The 16,573-nt window shown below is 36.9% G+C and overlaps 2 protein-coding genes across 2 annotated transcripts; both read right to left on the reverse strand.

The window, feature by feature from the left end:
• Nucleotides 1-85: 85 nt before the first annotated feature.
• LOC103931945 (somatic embryogenesis receptor kinase 2) lies at nucleotides 86-7,948 on the reverse strand. Its single transcript, XM_048568790.1, has 11 exons — nucleotides 7,442-7,948; nucleotides 6,506-6,638; nucleotides 6,336-6,407; nucleotides 4,063-4,206; nucleotides 3,265-3,336; nucleotides 3,092-3,163; nucleotides 2,894-3,006; nucleotides 2,230-2,361; nucleotides 1,812-2,153; nucleotides 1,200-1,594; nucleotides 86-657 (listed from the first exon to the last, which is right to left on the reverse strand). The coding sequence occupies exons 1-11, from the start codon at nucleotides 7,530-7,532 to the stop codon at nucleotides 343-345; spliced, it is 1,881 nt and encodes a 626-aa protein (XP_048424747.1). The 5' UTR covers nucleotides 7,533-7,948; the 3' UTR covers nucleotides 86-342.
• A 928-nt stretch (nucleotides 7,949-8,876) lies between these two features.
• Nucleotides 8,877-14,666, reverse strand: LOC103931946 (somatic embryogenesis receptor kinase 2). The gene is made up of 8 exons (XM_048568792.1): nucleotides 14,520-14,666; nucleotides 13,565-13,697; nucleotides 13,395-13,466; nucleotides 11,129-11,272; nucleotides 10,329-10,400; nucleotides 10,156-10,227; nucleotides 9,958-10,070; nucleotides 8,877-9,429 (listed from the first exon to the last, which is right to left on the reverse strand). Exons 1-8 carry the CDS (start codon nucleotides 14,608-14,610, stop codon nucleotides 9,296-9,298), a joined length of 831 nt encoding a protein of 276 aa, XP_048424749.1. The 5' UTR covers nucleotides 14,611-14,666; the 3' UTR covers nucleotides 8,877-9,295.
• Between the last annotated feature and the right edge of the window lie 1,907 nt (nucleotides 14,667-16,573).

The raw sequence follows: 16,573 nt of genomic DNA on the forward strand, positions 1-16,573 counted from the left end.
CCAACTACAGGTCTTGAACTCATTCCGAGATGAGATTGCCCGCGTATAAACGGACACTGGACCGCACGTAAGTATGGAGAGCATAAAGATTAAATCTGCCACAGCTTCTTATATGTATATATAAATGAAGGGCTTTGTCACACTGCAGCAGATGATACAAATTGCACCTAACTAAAGCAACTCATATGCACAAGTGTAATGAATAAAATGCAGAATGGACTTATAAGATACATTAATCGGGACAGCTATCGTCGTTCGGAAAGAAAGAAAAATGTATGTTAAAAAATTAAGTAGAAAATAATTCCTCCCTTCCTCCTTTTACCAGCGTCTACAGCACGAAGGTCACCTTGGACCAGATAACTCCACTGCATGCAAATTTTCGGTTGAGTCAACGATCCAGTCAGAATTTGGGTGAGGAGCTAACTCCACTTCTTGGCGGAGCACTTCGACCTTTTGCCACTCATCCCATCTTTCTGCCAACCCATCACCTTCAAGCATCCTTACAACTTCCGACATCTTAGGCCGGTCCATTGGGGAGCCTTGTGTGCAGAGCAGTGCAACTTGAATTAGCTGCTCTACCTCAGCCTCTACGTAATTACTCTGGAGATCAGGATCAACCAGCATTTCTAGCTTTTTCTCCTTCAGTAATCCTTTCACCTGGAAAAGCAATCATCTCTGTTAGATGTTGTAGAAATTTCATATTTGTCTCTCTTAGCAATGCGGAGAAGCCCCTTAAAGATTGTTGATAATTCCTCAATTAAATCAAAAGAGAACAGAGGAGTTACGCAAGGCATGCGCATGAATGGGGAAAATATATGAAACGAGAAAGCAAATAAATTTTTTTTGTCATCTGACTCAACATATACCAAATATGACACTGGATTGAACTTAGACGACACAAATATACGGAAACTAGTCAGACTGCAATTCTCAAGACTCTCTTTAAAGTTCATTAAGCATTCCTACCCTACCTTAGGCTGATACTCTCTCAATAGCTCTTACTTCCATTCTAAGATTGGATATCATTATCAAGAAATCAGCTTGTTGGTTTCTACAGGTTTACACAAGGGATAAAAAGCTACAATGCAACTTCATAGCTACAGTCCAAGAGAATGTTCAACTGCGGCAGCAGACCACACCAACAGCGGCAGAAGCAAATTGATATCAGAAAAATGAGTAATAATGGAACAGATACATACCCAATCGAGCAACATGACATCATCATCATTTGCAAGGCGAGCAAGATCAAAAGCCCTCTGACCAGTAATAAGCTCCAGAAGCATGATACCGTATCCGAAAACATCAGTTTTCTCAGATGACTTCCCGGTAGACAGGTACTCTGGAGCTATATGTCCAATTGTGCCACGTACAGCAGTAGTGACGTGGGTGTCTTTGTAGTCCATCAGTTTAGCCAACCCAAAGTCTCCAACAACAGCCTCAAACTCCTCATCCAGCAGAATGTTTGCAGCTTTCACATCACGATGAATAATCTTCGGATCACAGTGATCATGCAAATAAGAAAGACCCCTTGCAGATCCCAGTGCAATTCGCTTCCGACTTGGCCAATCAAGAGGTGGTTGGTTTGGAGGGCGTTCTAGAATAATGCACAAATAAAGCATGAATATGACAAGGACATAGAATGGGACAATGTGCATTAAGAAAATAATAAGAAAGTGGAAACCAGGGTTAAGAATTTTTTTTTTTTTTTTTTTTCAGGTTATAATTAAATAAACAGCACATTGATGTGTCAAAGAAAATTTCCAAAGTAGAGTATCATCCTAAAAGTTTTCCAAAATGCAATGAAGCAATACCTCTTAAACATGAGGCAACACTCCCATTAGCCATGTAAGGATAAACAAGTAACCGCTCAGTTGGTGTCATACAGAACCCACGTAACCGAAGAAGATTTCGATGCACAGCCATGCTGATCATCTCTACTTCAGTTTGAAACTGCAACTCCCCACCAGGGGTGCGCTCTTCTTTCAGTCTTTTCACAGCAACTAGCGAACCATCTGCTAGGCGCCCCTTGTAGACCTTACCAAATCCACCTCTCCCCAGAATGTTTTTGTTACTAAAACTATCCGTCGCTACTTGTAATTCTCGTAAAGAAAACCTCTTGAGCTGCCCAAGATGTACTTCAGGATCCTCCTCAGCTGCAAGAGATGAAGTTTAAGTTTTTAAACAAACTATTGAACTGAAAGTGATTCAGATTTCAGTTCAATTACTAACCAGGTACATCAAAGAAAAATTCTTGTGGCTTCCTCCGGCGCCACCATGCAAATGCAATTGCAGGGGCAGCAAATAGTAAAGCAGCACCAGCAGCAACTCCACCAGCTATAGCCCCAGTGGCACTATTACCTCCTGATGTAAGATGAAATAAAGATTAGATGGCAGCTACGCACAATTTTATAAGCCAATAAAAAGGTTACATACAAACACTTCACCATATTTATAATTTAGAAAGATAGTGCAGTTCATTCAATCTCTGGAAGCCTAGAATGACAAGAACACAAGTAAAATGACAAAATCTAACAACTAAATATGCATTGACCACCTTTGCAGAGAATGAACGCAATAAAGCCTCCCATAGGTCAGCAATCGCATTCTTAACCAGGGAAAAATATCGAGAAAAAAAAAAATAGTACAACAAAAAGAAAAATACTGTCCAAGTAATGTATAAAACTGCAACCACTATAAACAAAACTAGTAACTCCTTGCAAAAAGAACTTAACAATAATAACCAAGCTACATATAGATGTTAAAACTTAAAACATTCTAGTCTAAGACTAGGTAGCGCCTTGGGCAAAGACATGCTATGTCGCTTCAGGAAGAAACATGTTACACGGATCACCTAAACCCCTGAAATCTAATAGTTGACAAAAGGAAAAATTACCTGGTATTGAAATTGGCGGTGGTGGGACAAATGGTGGGGGAGGTGAAAATGGAGGAGATCCTGGGCAGGGGCGACCAGTTACTGGGCCACATAGATTCATGTTGTTAGCAAAACTGCAAATGGGAGAGAACAGCCATTCAGAAATCATTAACAATAGAGTCAGTAAATGCAAGAAAAGTTTGTACATTAACAAGAAACCTTATGGGAGTGAATAAAGAAAAGGAGCCATTGTCTGGAACTACTCCTGAGAGACGATTATTTGATAGATCCCTGCATTTTGAAATCAATATCAGACCATAGAATCTTGCAACGAACAATACTAAACATGAGATGTGATGTGTGCGAGAGACTGGGATCAGATTGGCACTCACAGTACTTGAAGTGAAGAGATATTAGTCAATGACATGGGAATCGGACCCGCCAAGCTGTTGTTGTTAAGCCGCCTATCCTTGCACAAAGGATTTCAAGAAAATACATGGTAAGATCTACAATCAATCAACGAATATTCCACATTTGAATCAATAATAGACAACAAAATAAATAATTTATGCTAGTCTAAGAGAACAGCACAAGCACAACGTTTCATATATGTTTGTTTTTTAGATGAAACGATAACACTTTATTAAAAAAAACAAGAATTACAAAATAGTGGATAAGAAATTCACCATGTTTGTATATGTTTGGATTTAATGTTTGTATAATATAATTATGATGATTTTATAACACCACCTGATTTGATATATGTTTGTGTTCGTGAAGGCCCACAAAGATTGAACTTAGGCTCGTTTATACAATCAACATCCCAGGGATTTTCTATGCGCACGGAACCTTAAACCTTTAATTTGCCTCTTCTACAAATGAAGCGCATGGATTTGTTATTTTATCACTGAATGTACCTTTTCAAATCCAAATTTAGAATCTTAAATGTGAAGCAGCTCATTTCAAAAGTATCATGCATATATTATTTTCCTTTCTTCCATTTACCAAGATGAAATAATATGGGAATAAATATTTACAAAATATAATTGTATTTTTCCATGCAAATAAATATTTCTTTCAATCTTTGTTAGGTCATGAGGCTTCAGAATACAAGCCAAACATGCATGACATGGTACTTATGTCTACAATATGGGCATTAAAGAAATAAGGTAAAAGATAAGTATACCCACAGGAATCGTAGTTTTGACAGCTTGCCCAAGGTGTCTGGGATTGGACCTGAAAAACTATTCAAATAAAGATCCAAGCTCACCAAGGTGGTTAGGTTCCCCAGTTCCCTAGGAATTGGTCCACTTATGTTATTACTGTAGAGTTCCCTATCATAAAGGAAAGAAAAAGATTAAGTTTAAAAGATAGTTCAGGAAAACTGTGCAATACCATCAGATGGTTCAGGCGAACAAATGATATGAAAAATCTAGATTGTGATCTTAAAGCGTGTATGCCAAGAAAAAATAACAATGTTAGATAGTATTAATAAGTTATTTCCAGATAATCTGCCAAAAGAACCCAACATTTCCTTCAGGTCTGGGTCTGGGCATACAAAGATGTTATTACAATATGGCTTTCCCCCAAGGATCAGCTGCAACGAACATCCCAAAGAAGGGCAGAAGATAATCCCAAAATCAAATATAAAGTTGTACATAAATAATAGCATGCAAATTTTATCCACTGTAACAACTAAGCTATCACTGAAACTATTCTAATATCATAGAACACAGCTCCTGATAAACAATATTTTTGATCTGGATGAGAAGCAACCAAAAACAAAACACCAGTTAACAATTTTGCAAACACTGAATGCATGTTAGATGACAAATTTGAGAACATTACGGGACTTAGATACTGTGAACTAAATAAAATTTGACCTACCAATAAGGGAAAGATCTCCACATGGAGCCACATCTCACTGGTCAGAAATGACGAGCTACCAGAACTGTCACAAAGAACTTTCAAAGTTTCTGATAGAAGCTTGCTACAAAAGTCTAAATCAATAAATAGATTACAATTTTGGGTTGATCTAAACTGGTCTCAACTTGATTACAAAAGGTTGTATATTTTGCAGTTCATGTCAATATCTGGTTTGGTTTAGTTTTCATCCAGGTATAAAATATACAAGTTCTAGTAGTCATAGAAAAACCTCCTTTAAAATAGACAACACAAGTGCTCATAAGGACAATAAGTGTGATTCTGCAAATGATGAATGCAAGCACATATGTTATCCTGCTAACTGGGCAAGAACAGGTTGGCTGATCAAAAAGCTTGCACTTGCTTCCCCCACCCATGTCTATACTCTGAAATGATTAGCTATTTACATTATCCTATGCAGTATGCAATCATGAGGCTTGCTTTATATTATCAACAAGCTGTCCTCCATAAGTTTGTCTAACTATCAAGTATCATATGGTTGAATTGATTCAACTGTGAAATAAATAAAAAGTATATTATGACGTGTGTATCTAGGGAATAGTTGCTTCAAAGTGAATTTTCCCTATAGATACATCTATTAAATTAAATTTTGGACCTATCAGAATATATGGATTGTGCTCAAGATTCAAGATTCAAAACAAATTTTTATCTGTTTAGGCAAAACTTTAGAAAAAAAGAAGTAAATAACTCGTAAAAATTTATTCGAAATGCTTTTATTTTTCTAGAATTTTCAATATATGTTTGACATCTTCTATGCGAAAATGTTTAATTTTCAATCGTAAGCCTTTTCTACATCCATACGATCTATTAAAGTAGATTGATTTTGCCCATATAATGAAAGTAGATCTAGGTCCATGTCATTTTAAAGATACTTTCGAGATTGAGTAGAATAATTTGCAATAACTTAACTGTACTCATCAACTTGGGAAACCTCATTTTGTTTACCTTTACTTTTATAACAAAATCTAAATGAATACCTATCCCAACACAATGCCACCTTTTTCTTTAAAGTAAGCCCCAACCCATCACCAACCTTCGTAGTCAAGGTTTAAGGGCCTACTACTTACCATTAATACTTCTCAAACCCTCATAACTTTAAGTCCTTCCGTTAAGTAGATACCAGTATATCTAACTGAACTAGAAAAAAATTCAAAGAGCAGGCTAAGTTCTTCACCATCATAGTGCTTGATTTACATTTATTTGACGTAACTGTATTTGCACATCAAGTTTGCTAACCAATCTGACAACCATGACCCTAATTCAATGTATTAGTATTGCCAGTGAAGTAGCTCAATGAAAGTTCTTCCAAATGGAGAGAATATCGTGCCCCCAACAACCTGATAGCCCATGGCCTAGGCTCCACCATGGCGCTAAGCTGATAACTACATTCTTTCATATGCATAACAATCAAATAACTATGTATTAAAGCAAATGGAATGAGTATAACTACAATAGGACAAACAATACTTAGGAAAAGAATGAAAGCAATAGCGCAGAATTAAACTACAAAGTAACTTACAGATACTGTAAATTCTTGAGAAGGCCAAGCTGCGGAACAAGTTGACCAGACAAGGCTGCGTTTCCAAGATCACTGAGATTACACATAAAACAAATCATGAAGAGTATTCTTCCGAAAGGGAGTGATACAAAAGCATTTTCTTTAAAGATGTCAGGAGTGAGAAAACATACACTCTTATGACGCTATTTTCATTGTTGCATGTAACATGAAACCACGTACAAGGGTTCACAAGAGTAGGATCCCAACTTTGCAGGACATTGTTGGGGTCCTCCAAGTTGGTTCTTAGATTATGCAAGGCATCACCTGTTTGTAAAAACAAGAAAAGCAATTAGTTGCGCACCACAAGCCATAAACACACTGGAAAGTCGTAACCTATCAGACCATAAAGTTTGAATTTTGAAGAGCACGCTATTCTAGAAAATCCAGAACGAAATATAAAACCATCATGCAGAAAAAACATATAATCCATAGAGATACAAATTTGTGGAATTTGTGGGACTTGATGTACAAAGCAAAACTCAAGCCTCACAATTGATCACAAGCAGAAACATATGATTGAATTCAGGTTTACATTCATAAAGTTCTGTGGGTATAACACTTCATTAACTACGGAAGGCAACTACTACCCTCAAAGTCTTGTTGACTCATAAGACTTACAAAATAGATAGAGGTTTTACACAGAAATCACACATCAAAAGGCCATAACTGGGAAATCAAATAATGGCACTTAATATCAATTGTAGCAACCGAAACACCAATACAAGCCGTAAAATAGTACGATTCTTCAACGCTTTATCACATTAAAGTTCAACTTCCACTTCATTACATTTAATAGTTCTCAAAGCAAATTGAAAGCTTAAGAAAACACTCTAGTATTCAAGATTCATAAATGGCTTTCAAGTCCCAGTACAAGGTATGCGACTAAGTTTAAATGAGCATACCAAATTCTACTACCCCATAAAATTTTACAGCAACCTATTTCCAGAAATTCATAATCTCAAGAAAATAAATAAATTTATTAAATTTTTTTGTACTAAAAAGATAACAAATTATAAAGGAAAATCGGCAAAAGTAAAGCTAGCTGAAGAAAGCAAACAAGTACAGACCTTCCATATTAGCAAGCACCATTGTCATCCATAGTGGATGAGCTACCAAGATCAACCAGAGACAAACTGAATTCCCAACCTTTCTCTCCATTTCTCTCACTTGCTTTTTACGAGTCTCAGATCCAAATGGTATCTCACCCCCAAACACACCATCCCAGAAACCCCCCAAACCGACCCCAACTCACTCAGATTACCAAATCCCAGCTCACAAATCTCAACCTAACAACAAACCCACCATTACCCACTTCCCCAAATCACAAAAATCACCCACTCTACCAAGATCAAAACCCTAAGATCTCACCAACAAAAAAACAACCAACCAATCAAAAAAAAAAATCACAGATTTGCAACCATTCCATTCGCTTTCTCTGCTACCCTTTTCGCCGAACTTCCCCTTTTGCTCGCTCTCCCTCTCCCTCTCCCTCTCCTCTCAGCATTTGTGTGGGATTCTTATTTCTTAATAGTTATCTCTCTCTCTCTCTTTATTTTTTATTTTTCTAATTTCGCTTTTTTGAGTGAGGCGTGCGCACACACAGAGAGCGATGAGTGAGAGAGAGAGAGAGAGAGAGTGTGGAGTGAGAGTGCAAACAGGGAGAGGGAGAGCTGCCCGAACAGTGCTGACCGGTGCCCGGTGGCAGACTCAAAACGGCTTCGCGCTCGTATCGTGGAAAGGGACGTGACCGTGGGCAGGGCAACCCCGTTTCCCATTCAAATCCTGGGCTTGAGTACGTGGGGGCCCACATCATTAGCCACTTCAGATTCGGTCCAACACATAGTTTTATTTGATCATCAAGGAAGGGAAGTGAAGCCAAGCAGTCGTATTACAACACAATTTTATTTGATTACGACATTACTATTATTTTTTTATTTTTCTCTGGATTCTGAGTTGTTGTACACTTTTGTATTGTGTCACAATATTTATGCACATTGGAATTATTAGGCTGTATCTATCCCTGACAGTGTTTTCGTCTTTGTGGCAACCAGGTCTTGATTTAACCTACCTAGGTAAAAAATGAAAAGGAAGGAAACATGCTAAGTTAAAACTGAAAATGGGCTTTGAAAAGTTTATGATAAAGTAGCGTTTGTCAGAAGTCGGATAAATAACTTGGAGCAAAGAGAATTACTTCGAGAGTAAAAAGATTATACGGAGGACGTGTTTACCAATCCGTAATCGGCATGATAACAAGGAATCCAATTCCGATTATGGCTCATTCTTGTGTTTACTGACATTGGCAATTGTAAATTATATATATCTGATTGTTTTCTGGGTTTATTCTTGCTGGTGGAAGATGAACGTGGCTGGGCTTTAAGCTTAATATAAATTATATATATTATAATTTGCCAATTGTAACTTGTAAGCAGTGGCGGATCCAGGATTTCAAGATCGGGGGATTCCAAGATAAAAGTTCAAAAAAAAAAAAAAATATTAGACTAGTTTGGTTCCATAGCACTATTTTTTATTGAATTTGGTTCATTGAATAATCAAAATGAATCAACCACATCAAGTGACCAAGTGGTAAGGGCGCGGATTTCGGCTCTTAAAATACAAAAAACAGGGAGGTCCCGGGTTCAAGGCTCCAAGCTAGTGAGTCTGCTTGACTGTGGCCATGAGAAAGCTGAAATGCCTTTGTGAGTCTTCTAGGCCCCTAAAAAGGGTGGATAATCGTGACTTACCACTAGTTGTCCCGCTTTACAAAGATGAAATTTATTAATGTAACATATATATGGAGTTAAGACTAACAAAAATTAGAAACCTCTTCTTCTTCTTTGTAAGCACTGCTGCATGCACATCCATGGAGGCAACAAGCCTCTTCGCTGCACGTGCCCAAATTGTTGGAGGGTCCCGAAGGTCGATTACAAGTGTTTCTTCGGGCTTCCAGAGGATCCCGGGACCTCCCGGGTCCCTATATGGATCCGTCCATGCTTGTAAGACATATCAACTTTGCATTTGGGTACTTTTAAATGTGTTGGACCTCCATACTTGAAATCTTGATTACACATTACAAAAAGAAATTGTTACTGTTTATAAGTCTAGTTCGAGCCATTGAGAAAAAGAAAGAGAAAGCTGTGCAGCTTTATATAGTTAACTTATATATATAGTTTTGGAAAATAGATCACGGCTCATGGAACGATCCATATTAGAGCCAATAATAGAAGATCGACTTAATTAAGATCAAACTTCTTATAATCTTCTTAACATTACTCTTTAACAAATGCTTTGATGTTCCTACGTACATCTTCTTATAATCTTCTTAACATTACTCTTTAAAAGGAAACGAAAAATACTGTCCAAGTAATGTATAAAACTGCAACCACTATAAACAAAACTAGTAACTCCTTGCAAGAGAACTTAACAATAATAACCATGCTACATATAGATGTTAAAACTTAAAACATTCTAGTCTAAGACTAGGTAGCACCTTGGGCGAAGATATGCGATGTCGCTTCAGGAAGAAACATGTTACACAGATCACCTAAACCCCTGAAATCTAATAGTCAACAAAAGGAAAAATTACCTGGTATTGAAATTGGCGGTGGGGGGACAAATGGTGGGGGAGGTGAAAATGGAGGAGATCCTGGGCAGAGGCGACCAGTTACTGGGCCACATAGATTCATGTTGTTAGCAAAACTGCAAATGGGAGAGAACAGTCATTCAGAAATCGTTAACAATAGAGTCAGTAAATGCAAGAAAAGTTTGTACATTAACAAGAAACCTTATGGGAGTGAATAAAGAAAAGGAGCCATTGTCTGGAACTACTCCTGAGAGACGATTATTTGATAGATCCCTGCATTTTGAAATCAATATCAGACCATAGAGTCTTGCAACGAACAATACTAAACATGAGATGTGACGTGTGCGAGAGACTGGGATCAGATTGGCACTCACAGTACTTGAAGTGAATAGATATTAGTCAATGACATGGGAATCGGACCCGCCAAGCTGTTGTTGTTAAGCCGCCTATCCTTGCACAAAGGATTTCAAGAAAATACATGGTAAGATCTACAATCAATCAACGAATATTCCACATTTGAATCAATAATAGACAACAACATAAATAATTTATGCTAGTCTAACAGAACAGCACAAGCACAACGTTTTATATATGTTTTTTTTTTTAGAAGAAACGATAACACTTTATTAAATAAAACAAGAATTACAAAATAGTGGATAAGAAATTCACCATGTTTGTATATGTTTGGACTGAAATGTTTGTACACTTGTTTGTATAATATAATTATGATGATTTTATAACACTATATGTTTGTTTTCGTGAAGGCCCACAAAGATTGAACTTAGGCTCATTTATACAATCAACATCCCAGGGATTTTCTATGCTCACGGAACCCTAAACCTTTATTTTGCCTCTTCTACAAATGAAGCGCATGGATTTGTTATTTTATCACTGAATGTACCTTTTCAAATCCAAATTTAGAATCTTAAATGTGAAGCAGCTCATTTCAAAGTATCATGGCATATATTATTTTCCTTTCTTCCATTTACCAAGATGAAATAATATGGCAATAAATATTTACAAAATATAATTGTATTTTTCCATGCAAATAAATATTTCTTTCAATCTTTGTTAGGTCATGAGGCTTCAGAATACAAGCCAAACATGCATGACATGGTACTTATGTCTACAATATGGGCATTAAAGAAATAAGGTAAAAGATAAGTATACCCACAGGAATCGTAGTTTTGACAGCTTGCCCAAGGTGTCTGGGATTGGACCTGAAAAACTATTCAAATAAAGATCCAAGCTCACCAAGGTGGTTAGGTTCCCCAGTTCCCTAGGAATTGGTCCACTTATGTTATTACTGTAGAGTTCCCTATCATAAAGGAAAGAAAAAGATAAGTTTAAAAGACAGTTCAGGAAAACCGTGCAATACCATCAGATGGTTCAGGCAAACAAATGATATGAAAAATCTAGATTGTGATCTTAAAGCGTGTATGCCAAGAAAAAATAACAATGTTAGATAGTATTAATAAGTTATTTCCAGATAATCTGCCAAAAGAACCCAACATTTCCTTCAGGTCTGGGTCTGGGAATACAAAGATGTTATTACAATATGGCTTTCCCCAAGGATCAGCTGCAATGAACATTCCAAAGAAGGGCAGAAGATAATCCCAAAATCAAATATAAGGTTGTACATAAATAATAGCATGCAAATTTTATCCACTGTAACAAGTAAGTTATCACTGAAACTAGTCTAATATCATAGAACACAGCTCCTGATAAACAATATTTTTGATCTGGATGAGAAGCAACCAAAAACAAAAAACCAGTTAAACAATTTCGCAAACACTGAACGCATGTTAGATGACAAATTTGAGAACATTCCCACAAATACACACGGGCCTTAAATACTGTGAACTAAATAAAATTTGACTACCAATAAGGGAAAGATCTCTACATGGAGCCACATCTCATTGTTCAGAAATGACGAGCTACCAGAACTGTGACAAAGAACTTTCAAAGTTTCTGATAGAAGCTTGCTACAAAAGTCTAAATCAATAAATAGATTACAATTTTGGGTTGATCTAAACTGGTCTCAACTTGATTACAAAAGGTTGTATATTTTGCAGTTCATGTCAATATCTGGTTTGGTTTAGTTTTCATCCAGGTATAAAATGTACAAGTTCCAGTAGTCATAGAAAAACCTCCTTTAAAATAGACTACACAAGTGCTCATAACGACAATAACTGTGATTCTGCAAATGATGAATGCAACCACAGATGTTATCCTGCTAACTGGGCAAGAACAGGTTGGCTGATCAAAACGCTTGCACTTGCTTCCCCCACCCATGTCTATACTCTGAAATGATTAGCTATTTACATTATCCTATGCAGTATGCAATCATGAGGCTTGCTTTATATTATCAACAAGCTGTCCTCCATAAGTATGTCTAACTATCAAGCATCATATGGTTGAATTGATTCAACTGTGAAATAAATAAAAAGTATATTATGATGTGTGTATCTAGGGAATAGTTGCTTCAAAGTGAATTTTCCCTATAGATACATCTATTAAATTAAATTTTGGACCTATCAGAATATATGGATTGTGCTAAAGATTCAAGATTCAAAACAAATTTTTATCTGTTTAGAGAAGTAAATAACTTGTAAAAATTTATTCGAAATGCTTTTATATTTCTAGAATTTTCAATATATGTTTGACATCTTCCATGCGAAAATGTTTAATTTTCAATCGTAAGCCTTTTCTACATCCATACGATCTATTAAAGTAGATTGATTTTGCCCATATAATGAAAGCATATCTAGGTCCATGTCATTTTAAAGATACTTTCGAGATTGAGTAGAATAATTTGCAATAACTTAACTGTACTCATCAACTTGGGAAACCTCATTTTGTTTACCTTTACTTTTATAACAAAATCTAAATGAATACCTATCCCAACACAATGCCACCTTTTTCTTTAAAGCAAGCACCAACCCATCACAAACCTTCGTAGTCAAGGTTTAAGGGCCTCCTACTTACCGTTAATACTTCTCAAACTCTCATAACTTTAAGTCCTTCCGTTAAGTAGATACCAGTATATCTAACTGAACTAGAAAAAAATTCAAAGAGCAGGCTAAGTTCTTCACCATCATAACGCTTGGTTTATGTTTATTTGACGTAACTGTATTTGCACATCAAGTTTGCTAATCAATCTGACAACCATGACCCTAATTCAATATATTAGTATTGCCAGTGAAGTAGCTCAATGAAAGATCTTCCAAATGGAGAGAATATCATGCCCCCAACAACCTGATAGCCCATGGCCTAGGCTCCACCATAGCGCTAAGCTGATAACTACATTCTTTCATATGCATAACAATCAGATAACTATGTATTAAGGCAAATGGAATGAGTATAACTACAATAGGACAAACAATACTTAGGAAAAGAATGAAAGCAACAGCGCACAATTAAACTACAAAGTAACTTACAAATACTGTAAATTCTTGAGAAGGCCAAGCTGCGGAACAAGTTGACCAGATAAGGCTGCGTTTCCAAGATCACTGAGATTACACATAAAACAAATCATGAAGAGTATTCTTCCGAAAGGGAGTGATGCAAAAGCATGTTCTTCAAAGATGTCAGGAGTGAGAAAACATACACTCTTATGACGCTATTTTCATTGTTGCATGTAACATGAAACCACGTACAAGGGTTCACAAGAGTAGGATTCCAACTTTGCAGGACATTGTTGGGGTCCTCCAAGTTGGTCCTTAGATTATGCAAGGCATCACCTGTTTGTAAAAACAAGAAAAGCAATTAGTTGCGCACCACAAGCCATAAACACACTGGAAAGTCGTAACCTATCAGACCATAAAGTTTGAATTTTGAAGAGCACGCTATTCTAGAATATCTGGAACGAAATATAAAACCATCATGCAGAAAAAACATATAATCCATAGAGATACAAATTTGTGGAATTTGTGGGACTTAATGTACAAAGCAAAACTCAAGCCTCACAATTGATCACAAGCAGAAACATATGATTGAATTCAGGTTTACATTCATAAAGTTCTGTGGGTATAACACTTCATTAACTACGGAAGGCAACTACTACCCTCAAAGTCTTGTTGACTCATAAGACTTACAAAATAGATAGAGGTTTTACACAGAAATCACACATCAAAAGGCCATAACTGGGAAATCAAATAATGGCACTTAATATCAATTGTAGCAACCGAAACACCAATACAAGCCGTAAAATAGTACGATTCTTCAACGCTTTATCACATTAAAGTTCAACTTCCACTTCATTACATTTAATAGTTCTCAAAGCAAATTGAAAGCTTAAGAAAACACTCTAGTATTCAAGATTCATAAATGGCTTTCAAGTCCCAGTACAAGGTATGCGACTAAGTTTAAATGAGCATACCAAATTCTACCACCCCATAAAATTTTACAGCAACCTATTTCCAGAAATTCATAATCTCAAGAAAATAAATAAATTTATTAAATTTTTTTGTACTAAAAAGATAACAAATTATAAAGGAAAAAGAATGAGAAAAAGGAAAATCGGCAAAAGTAAAGCTAGCTGAAGAAAGCAAATAAGTACAGACCTTCCATATTAGCAAGCACCATTGTCATCCATAGTGGATGAGCTACCAAGATCAACCAGAGACAAACTGAATTCCCAACCTTTCTCTCCATTTCTCTTACTTGCTTTTTACGAGTCTCAGATCCAAATGGTATCTCACCCCCAAACACCATCCAATTTGGTTTAATATCATTATTTTCTATTGAATTTGGTTCATTAAATAAATCGAGATTAACCTTAAAGGTAATAAAACCAACAAATTCTACTCAGCAACATAACGCAATTAGTGAATCTACAAAGATAAAATTTGTTAACGTAACATATATATTATTAATTGGGAGTTGGGACTAGAGTCTAGGATTAAAAAACTTATATGAATTTAGAAGAAATAAAATTAGGCAGCTAAAGGCGGTGGAACGGCAAATGGTGGTGGGGAATAGGGGAACTTGGGTTTAAAGTTGGAAGGTTGCGACGATTGGGGCTGGGAGTTCCTAAATATAATTTGGGGATACTGGAAAAGACTGGGGTTCTCGGGCTCTGTAGAGAAAACAGAGATATTTTAATTTTAAAATTTTTTATAATGACCTGGCTCAAAAACGTTGTTGTTTTGGCTAGGTCTTTTAAAACAAAAATTAAAAACCTCTTCTTCTCCTTTGTTATAAGCACTACTGCCTGCAGAAACCCCCCAAACCGACCCCAACTCACTCAGATTACCAAATCCCAGCTCACAAATCTCAACCTAACAACAAACCCACCATTACCCACTTCCCCAAATCACAAAAATCACCCACTCTACCAAGATCAAAACCCTAAGATCTCACCAACAAAAAAAAACCAACCAATTAAAAAAAAAAATCACAGATTTGCAACCATTCCATTCGCTTTCTCTGCTACCCTTTTCGCCGAACTTCCCCTTTTGCTCGCTCTCCCTCTCCCTCTCCTCTCAGCATTTGTGTGGGATTCTTATTTCTTAATAGTTATCTCTCTCTCGCTCTCTTTATTTTTTATTTTTATTTTTATTTTTCTAATTTCGCTTTTTTGAGTGAGGCGTGCGCACACGCAGAGAGCGATGAGTGAGAGAGAGAGAGAGAGAGAGAGTGTGTGTGTGGAGTGAGAGTGCAAAAAGCAGGGAGGGGGAGAGCTGCCCGAACAGTGCTGACCGGTGCCCGGTGGCAGACTCAAAACGGCTTCGCGCTCGTATCGTGGAAAGGGACGTGACCGTGGGCAGGGCAACCCCGTTTCCCATTCAAATCCTGGGCTTGAGTACGTGGGGGCCCACATCATTAGCCACTTCAGATTCGGTCCAACACATAGTTTTATTTGATCATCGAGGAAGGGAAGTGAAGCCAAGCAGTCGTATTACAACACAATTTTATTTGATTACGACATTACTATTATTTTTTTATTTTTCTCTGGATTCTGAGTTGTTGTACACTTTTGTATTGTGTCACAATATTTATGCACATTGGAATTATTAGGCTGTATCTATCCCTGACAGTGTTTTCCTCTTTGTGGCAACCAGGTCTTGATTTAACCTACCTAGGTAAAAAATGGAAAGGAAGGAAACATGCTAAGATAAAACTGAAAATGGGCTTTGAAAAGTAAGTAGCGTTTGTCAGTAGTCGGATAAATAACTTGGAGCAAAGAGAATTACTTCGAGAGTAAAAAGATTATACGGAGGACGTGTTTATCAATCCGTAATTGGAATGATAACAAGGAATCCAATTCCGATTATGGCTCATTCTTGTGTTTACTGACATTGGGAGGAATCAAGAGTTTGTTGGACCCACAAGAAAAATGGAATTCAATTCCTGATATTGGAGGAATTGGTCTCCCTTCATGTATGAGGTAATTGAATTCCCGAAAGGTGAGGGAATCAAGAATACATTTGCTCTTCCTATCATGCCCTCCTATCAATCTTCCCTTCAACGATCTCGACCACACCTCCATGAAATCCGATAGGTAAAGAGACCTTGTGGGTCGCATACAAGATCTCGTTCACGAACACTGGATCACCATCGTTCAGGAGGCAATGGACCAGACGGCAAATGCTTCGACACCGCTGACAGAAACCGT

The sequence above is a fragment of a genome, unplaced genomic scaffold, assembly GCF_019419815.1.
Source record: "Pyrus x bretschneideri cultivar Hongxiangsu unplaced genomic scaffold, Pyrus_bretschneideri_v1 Contig49, whole genome shotgun sequence".
In the NCBI taxonomy this organism is placed as follows: Eukaryota; Viridiplantae; Streptophyta; class Magnoliopsida; order Rosales; family Rosaceae; genus Pyrus; species Pyrus x bretschneideri.

Bases quoted from the DNA above. Each gene is read 5' to 3' on its own strand.
- LOC103931945 (XM_048568790.1), bottom strand. From the start codon at position 7,532: ATGGAGAGAAAGGTTGGGAATTCAGTTTGTCTCTGGTTGATCTTGGTA. The intron at 2,154-2,229 runs GTTAGTAATTGA...CATCTCTTGCAG, and splicing joins ATTTTTCTTTGATGTACCTG to CTGAGGAGGATCCTGAAGTA. The intron at 1,595-1,811 runs GTATTGCTTCAT...GCATTATTCTAG, and splicing joins TGTTGCCTCATGTTTAAGAG to AACGCCCTCCAAACCAACCA.
- LOC103931946 (XM_048568792.1), bottom strand. From the start codon at position 14,610: ATGGAGAGAAAGGTTGGGAATTCAGTTTGTCTCTGGTTGATCTTGGTA. The intron at 10,401-11,128 runs GTGGGTATACTT...GTGCAAGGATAG, and splicing joins CTGTCAAAACTACGATTCCT to GCGGCTTAACAACAACAGCT. The intron at 9,430-9,957 runs GTAATTTTTCCT...TGTGTAATCAAG, and splicing joins ACCGCCAATTTCAATACCAG to ATTTCAAGTATGGAGGTCCA.